This window comes from Triplophysa dalaica, chromosome 23 (assembly GCF_015846415.1).
Source record: "Triplophysa dalaica isolate WHDGS20190420 chromosome 23, ASM1584641v1, whole genome shotgun sequence".
Lineage (NCBI taxonomy): Eukaryota > Metazoa > Chordata > Actinopteri > Cypriniformes > Nemacheilidae > Triplophysa > Triplophysa dalaica.
Window position 1 is genome coordinate 4,368,128 of NC_079564.1, and position 8,479 is coordinate 4,376,606.

Here is an 8,479-nt window from a genome sequence, read left to right on the forward strand (position 1 = left end):
TCTGATGGTTTGATAGTTTGCGGTCTGTTTGCCTGAAGCTTGCTCAACAGCTTGCATCTAAAGGGATTAGGTCTGGCCTCGGTTTCCCCGTTGGTAAATGTACTGATGTCCGATATGCTGATATGAGGGGGGGGGGATTTGGGAAAGCTAAGCCGTGTTATTTTTCTTTTCTTTACAGTTTCTTTGGTTTAACATTTTTATTCAAATGTTACAAATGAAAAAGAAAATGGCCAGAAACATTGTCTTGTCTAAGGTATCTTTAGTACATGTGCATGTACATGATTTATTCAGAAGTATTGTTTCTTTCTTCATGTGAACGCTATTAATGGAACGGAATAAAAATACTCCTTTAAAACACCAGGGAGATGCAAACTATTCATTCTGAATTACTCGTGTTTAATCAAAACGTAATTTTTTATCGATATTGTTCACTTCTGAATTTCTATTAATAATGATATTAAATTTTGTACTTGTGCTTCATTTCAATCAATATTTTCCCTGCACTTTGCATTGACTATTTCTGTCTATTTTCAGCGATAGATGAATATGTGATATCTCAGGATAGAGCTCTATGTAATCATAGAAGTGTTCATACTTGTTTGGGTGTAACCTGTGTGTGTGTGTCTCTGCTGACCCTCTTCCTCTCAATGCCACAGCCCGGGTGTGCGACGACGAGCTCCTGCATTGCCAAAATGGCGGCACGTGCGAGAAAAACGTCCGTTGTAGGTGTCCTCCGGGTTACACCGGTCTGCTGTGCGAGCGAGCCGAGAAACCCCACTGTGAGAGCGAGCCGGGCGGCTGCAGAGAGTCGTTCTCGGGCCAGGCTTCCCTCCGGCCCCCTGCGTTGATACTGCTTTTGCTGCTGTCCGTGATGGGTCCCAAACTCCTGGTGGAGGTCTGCTGGACCACGGTCTTTTGAGAGGCAGGTCTTCCAACCTCCAGCTTCTTCTGTTTAAGCAGAGCACCAGACCCACCGACACTCGGCAAGCCAAGTGGAATGTGCCCAAATAAGCGAAATTTAAGAGGATGACAGACAAAATACAATAAATATCAATAAAATAGTATTTATAAAGAATTGATTACATATAAACGTTTTAAAAGTACAAAAAACAAGGTGTTATTTATAGAATTTATCCGAGCATATGCTTCATAAAGCAAATAACATGAAGTAGAGAAGCAAACTAAGCCATAATAGATAATCACTCCCCCAACAGAAAGAGAGCTACAGGGATCCGAGCGGACAGACTCATCCCTTTATCACCACGGCAACGGGAGCCAGCCAGCGGCATGTACCGGTCAGCTGTCGCCCCTACCTGAACCGTTCTGGGTATCACGTTGGCTAGACTGCTTATGGCTACTTTGGAAAACTCTTTGGGTTGTGTGAACTGGCTGTTATGAAAAAATGTGGTTTAAAATAAAGAGAGCAGTAATAATATGGAGACGGACTCATGAAAAGAAACATAAAGCATTCTTTGCTGTCAGTGCATTGTGGATATAAGAAAATCTATTCAGACTGTCACATTTGGACCGCTTTCAAACTGTGCTTGTCCCGCCGACACCCCACCCCATCCTCCTGAAAAACTTTAGAGTGTCCTTTGTGTCGAAAGCCCCCTGACTCTTCCTCAACCCCGTGCTTCTGTGAATGTGTACTGTAACCCCTACTGACTGAATGATGTTTTTCTTTTTAAGATTTCTGTTTTTCTTTCTTTTCGGTCCGTGTGATGTCAGTCACACTCGTGGCACAATCCCACACCCCCATCCCCTCACCCTCCGAAAATGAAACCCATAACCCTGAAACGTGACAGACTGTTTGCCAAGGCTACGGTCAAAGATGTATGTTTTCACCCAAACAGATGAAGTGCATAGACAGTCATCAGTGTATTTAATTTTTGTATTAAAACAGAAGTTATTTTCTTGACAGAGTAATAATAATGTAGAACATATACTTTTTTGTATTATTGCTGAAATGTGTTTAAGGGAAACATTTAAGTGTGTTCAATCGAGGTGCAAAAGGGAATGAAATATTAGGTTATGTTCGTCGGAGGATTTATTTAACTGCATTTCTTTTCCTTCGGTTGGATTGTGACGTTTTCCTAAATTATATTGGCAACGTGCTGGCATCAAAGAATATCAGTTTACGTACGGTATATATACTGTAATGTGTACAGCATATATACAGTATATAAGTGTAAAAAAAGAAAATCACACCAAAGGACATTCTAAATGTTTCTTGTTGCTTTAACACTGAAAAATTTAAGTGAATAAAACTTTAAAAGGACTTTACGTAGCTGTGTTGTACTGTTTCACGTGTCTGTTTATTTGAAATGAGAAATCTGTATCTGCGTTGAAAATGTAATCAATTATTGCATATGTCTTTATATAACGCGTGCATATAAATTGCATACTTTGCAGAAGGGTGGAAAATGCTTAAAGCCTCAAAATTTCCGCACACCATTTATCTTGAATTCAATACAGTAATGATTTGTTTCAGTGAAACGCATTATCGGATGGGCAGAATTAAATATTAACAGCTATCGATGTCTCTTTGAGAGCCTGTTTTATGGAGTTGGTCTTGCCTGTGAGTAAACTGGCCATCAATCGCACAGTCTTGTTTAAAATAGAAACGTTTACAGTTGGTTTTACGATTATAGACTGTTGCCTTACAATTATATAGAAATGATTCGTTTTGATGATGCATCAGACACACTTGTCCATATATGCAAAATTGTATCAAATGTATACTGATTTATAGCCTGAATCTATACATTTCAAGTGCGTTTGTGTGTGTCAGAAGACATGAAATGTTGGTAAACTTTACTGATAGGGAACAACACTTCTAAAGTTTTAACATTTCTTTTATGCACTAGTTAATGCACAAGGATTGATTAATGAACAGTGAACTATTTGGCTGACAAAATAAACCACAAATGTATCATATGGTGTGACAGCAAAAATAAAATGAATAAATATGAATAATAAAATAATACATAATTAACCGTTTGTTTTCAAAATGTTGGCTATCACACCATTGGACTCATATAGTTACTTTATGTTTGTCAACTGCACATTTCTAATGCTGTCAAATAAAATGCTCATTGTTAGTTCATGTAAGCTAATGCATTAACTCATGATAATGAATGAGAATTCTTTGTAATAATGCGTTTGAAAACTGGGCATTAATATAATGCATAATCTGTTTCGATGCATTTTGCTGTAAATTAAAATGCCGCTTTAAAAATTATAGTATGTAAACAATTCAAAGTCATTAGGTTGTTTTAAATAATTTGACGTGGAATTGTCTAAAAGTTACGGACATTGGTCATAGGATCCAAAAAAAAGCTTTGTCTTTCTTTGTTACTGCAAATGGCCCAGAGTCCAAGTCCCCTGTATGTAGTTCACATTCATCAGAGGCTGTAAAAAAATGAAAATGTTTCCATCCCGCAAAACAATTCATGGCATCTTAGAGAAATCTTAAAGATCTTAATTGTTGACCCCCAATTTGAAATTTATCCAAGCCCCTTACCCTGTTATCTCTGCGGCAGCACGGAGGAATCTTCCGGGCCCTGCGGAATGATCATGTTACCCTGTTTCAAGCTTATAATCTCTTTGGATGTGCTGTCGATGAAAGGTTACAGCTGGTATGGCCCCACAATCGCACTGTGACATATTTCATTTGTATAAAGGTAAGATGAATAGTAAGAAATGATGCTGTTTCCATGTTTGTTTGTTTGCTTGTTTGCTTTTAAGCAATTATGTAATGTTTTCATTTTTGTTTTAATTCTTTTTATTATTCCACAAAGTAAAGGAATATTTTAGATTTTCCTTTTAGATATTTGATTTTTTTTCCAAACGTTCAATTTTTTTGGTAAATATATTTTTAATTACATTTTTTAAAGTTCAAATAGTGATATACTATGTACATTTTGTTTGCTAATCAGGTGACATAATTCTGACTACTGTTAACTTTTTCTGACTTAAAAAAAGTTTACATAAAAATTTCAAGTAAACTTTACTTGCTCTTCATTTGTAACCCAGATATTAAGCAAACACCATCAAAAAACACCATTATTGTGATGAGTGTTTCAAATGGCTCTTGACTCATAAGTTTCTTTAAGATAATTCTCCTCTTTCTGTACTTAAAGTAAAGTTTTACTCACAACCTTTTTCAGTGTAAAATAAGATGCTTAAATAAAAGTTATTTTTATTCTTGGAACCCCCCAATGAAAATAAATTACTGGAGGTGTATATATATAAAAATGAGGTTAAGAATTCAATGAAAAGTGAAAGTGTTAAAATACTTCAGAAAATATTTCTTTTCTGACACACTGAAATATCAACACTCATCATACAAACCTCAACAATGGTGACAATCATCAAACTAACTCAGATAAACAGATCAACTGCAATGCATGCTCGGAGTCATGAATGAGTTTTGTACTGATAATACCCAGGAAGGGCATTGCAGCATGAATATCTTCAAAAAATATTGTGGAAATGTAAAAGGTCGTTAAGTAGCGTTAAACATTTGGAAAATAAGAATATATTTTTGGGATTCATACATGGATTCCTGATGTCTTTGTATGTCTAGTTTGCTCATGGTTTCTAAATTTTAGCCTATTTTCTTTAAAATATATATATACTGTATACTATACCATCACACTCATTGTGACTTAAGTAATTCAAAACGATGGTATCACCTTTTAAACACACCAAAAATGTCTTGTTACCATCCATTTTTTGTTTTCTTTGACAAAGCAAGTGCACTTTTATATTTTCCTTTAGTAGTCAAAGAAAACTTGACGTTAAAACTAAATGAAACACTGTATTATCCACCAATAATGGTGTTTTTGATGGTGGTTTCTTACAATCTGGATTAGAAATGAAGTGTGAAGTTTACTTGAAATTTTCATGTAAACTTTACCTGAGAATTTGTAATAAGAGCTACAGATAATTGTGTTTAGCTTTTACATGAAAGATCCTTTCACTAGCTTTTTTTTTTAATTATATTTGACTCCACACCTTTATCAGTGTTCTTCACTTCAGCTCATATCACAGATTTTCTTTCTAAAGAAATCCTTGCAAATATTTTTTTTCATTTCTGCATATTTTATCACATTTTTTCCTTTTGTTTTATTTTAAAGCAAAGTGTCAACATATGTCTTCCTGTAATTCCTTCACCTTTTGTCATTTGTAAGTTCAGCTTCAGAATACCTTTATTCATTATAGCTTTCATTCCTGTGGATAAATTGGATTGAAATTCATATTGCATTTGATTTGTGATTTACTATATAGTACAGGTGTTACAATAATACTAGAAAAACATAATTGTATGCATTACTTATCTCACATTGTATCATATACCCCATGGTTACAAAGTTGACTCCCTTGACAAAGGTTTTTTATGATCTTAAAAACAAATCTGAAAGCAAGTGTCTTAACATTTGAAACTAGTTTGTGCAGAAAAAAAATACTTTTGCATACATATGTCTTTGCAGTAAGTACGTAAAAAGTTTACCAGTATTCTTTATTGTCTTTCCTTGACACATTCCTTTTGTGGCATTGGAACTAAATCCTCCTCCTCCAAGAGAAATGATGATGAATATGTATTTCTTCAGCTATTAATCAGTATCTCTCTGTAAAAACACATGTGCTATTAAAAGACAGAAAACACTGGGTTTGATATTTTCCTGCACAAGCGTTTGACAAGTTTGATGGAATAGAGAAGCTCAGACCCTGCTTAAAAAAAAGCACATGCTCTTTCTGCAAAACTAGTCACATGGGTTTATGAAAAAGTGAATGTATACAGCTCTCAGAAAATGCATATCACATACTGTATGAATTGTACAGCTTTGAAGGTCAAGCTATTGTGGAAATGTAAAAGGTCTTTGCATGGCATTAAACATTAGGAAAATAAGAAATGAAAAACAAAATAAGAATATGTGGCAGTATCAAACATATACTATAGATCTAAATATTCAACAGATGGAAAGATATTTGAAACATTTACTGAAAGTCTAAGAATTCCTGGCGACCAAATTAATGTGCAGAATATGAATAATAATATATTGATTTTTTTTGACACAAAATGTGCACTTTTTTGTTTCAATGGCAAATACAACAGTGGTCATTCTGTTGGAATGAATGGAACATCATGCAAAAGCAAAGGTTTGGTTACAAATTGTGGGAAAACCTATTCAGTTGCATTTGTTATGTCTTCTGTGATCAAACATGACTTACGTTCAGCCCAACTTCAGGAAACATGCCATAGTTGATATTTATTGCTATTTTATTCCTGATGCCTTAATGATATCTCATTGTCGTGTACGTCGTTTTAAACACGAAAGTCCTTTAATACCTCTTAAATTGCTCAGAACAATTGCAGGCGAAACACTTTGAAACACGTTTCATGGCTTTAATAAGCTGATATAGCCTATAGCCCAGATTACTCACCGCAAATTCATTAAGCCACGAGCGTCATGTGACAAATGCATACAAATAAAAATAAAAATATTCTCCGGCACAGCCTCGTCCCCGGGGCAGAGGCAGGTGTATGACTGAAGATTATTCTTGCCATTTTCCCAGTTAGTTTTCACACCTCTCCAGAATACAAAACTGAGTCACAGAGATCCAAATATACAAGAAGCATATTGCGCTCTCTCTCTTTCACACACAGCTCAGCAACACTGCAAGCATATTTTCTCTGGCAGTGAGGAAATAGACTTCTTTTGCAACATGGCCAATATAAACTAAAGATGTAATGCATTATTTAGACCCACGGCATGCCCTTTACACCGCCAGATAAGCAAGAGGTGTGAACACCAGACACCCACCCCATACACTGATGGTTTTGAATAACAACATTTCATGCAATGAGTTTTGGAGTAGAACGGTACGCCGTATTTCGTGCAGTTGGCAATGAATCGCTATTTTTACACAATTTTGCATCTGTATTTTAAAGTTACGTGATTTATGTTCAAAAAGTGTGTTTATTGTATAAAAAGCACATGAAATGCTCTTCATAGTTGGAATGATTTATGTTTTTTATACGGTCTGGCTCTGCTGATGACAAAAATAATAGTCATTGATATCTTTCTTTTATCTAAATGTTTTTAGACTGTTGATATATAAGATGAATGAAATGTTACGATCTTTGAAAGGTTTCTCCTTTTTCAAAGTATTTGTCAGCCCTGTGTTACTATGAAAAAATAAAATACGTCTATAAAAATATAGGATTTATTATTTATAAAATATATAAAATATGATATATATATATAATATCAAATATCAAAAAAACAAAATTCTATGAAAAATTAAACTATTGTGAGGTCCTGGTAGTGGTAACCACTCAGTAAGCAGGGTTAGAGGAGAGCAGTATCAATATAAAAATAAATAATTACATAAAAATAGCCCCCAATTTCCCATCTGCTGAATTTTTTGTTGTCTGGATTTCCACTGCGATTAAATGAATTTACAAAGCTGCACTATCTCAGCAGCACAACATCAAATTGTAAAAGTTCCTGTATTGTGAAAGCTGTTTTAATCAGAGGTCACAGAGATCCGAGTCTCTCGCCCCTCTGTCGATCCGTTCCTCTGATCATCCGCTCCAAAACATCCCACTGCGAGCGTTCAATCAACTAATGAGAGTCTTTGAGCCGTCCCTCTCTCCTGCCTTTAAAGCTTTTCTACACAAACTCTTTGTTGATTTGACCAAAGTTGGATCTCAACGAGTGTAAAATGACATTGCAGGTCGAGGACTTTAAAGATGGTCAAGTTAATGAATGGCCACCAGATGTTCGTTATTAGGCTAATGCGGTTCTTTATTCTCTCTGGTATCTCTGGGGAAACGATTCTAGCGGAGACGGTCAGAGATGGAACTAAAAGTACAGACCTGTAAAAGTACCTCTAGCCCACATTCATCTGAACGAACTATAAAGTGAAACAATGGCACTCACCCACTTTAAAACACAAATATCAGTTTCGATCATATTGGAGATTCAACTTTGTTTCAGATGTCTCATAAAAATGCTTAGAAGTGAAAATAGAAAAACACAAGACGATTGTTAACATGCAGTAAGCATACAGAGCTATTAAGTAAAGGATGGTGTAGCTCTGATCTTTTTGTTTTGGGTCAATGTTAATATTGATAATAAGAGTGCAGTTTGAAACAATAAAAATAAAAATTTAAAGGAAACCTTAAGCGTACCTTACCGTTAATGGGTCTCTTTCTCTGGGAAATAAATCTAATTTGTATTAGATCAAATATTAAGGTCTCACCCAATGTTCTTTTCTAAATGTCATTCTGTCATTACTGTGCTGGTTTACGTAGGGATTTTCATTTCTTCTGGTTTGTGTGGTTCTTAAATTCTTAAACTAATATTGCATTATTAATTGAAAGATGTTCAAATGTTAGTTCAGAAGGAGCCTGATCATTCTTCAAAGCGTATATAAAAACACCTTTATTCCACTGTTGAGTGTGGCT

General features: G+C 35.1%; 1 protein-coding gene across 4 annotated transcripts in view; it reads left to right on the forward strand.

Annotated features, from left to right (window-relative positions):
- ntng1a (netrin g1a) overlaps positions 1–2,262 on the forward strand; it is a 77,099-nt gene extending 74,837 nt beyond the window's left edge. For all 4 annotated transcript variants that reach the window (XM_056737743.1, XM_056737745.1, XM_056737742.1 and 1 more), the window contains one exon: positions 657–2,262. In XM_056737743.1, the coding sequence (XP_056593721.1) occupies positions 657–919 (263 nt within the window). In that variant the 3' untranslated portion in view covers positions 920–2,262. The remainder of the gene's footprint in view (positions 1–656) is intronic.
- Positions 2,263–8,479: the final 6,217 nt, after the last annotated feature.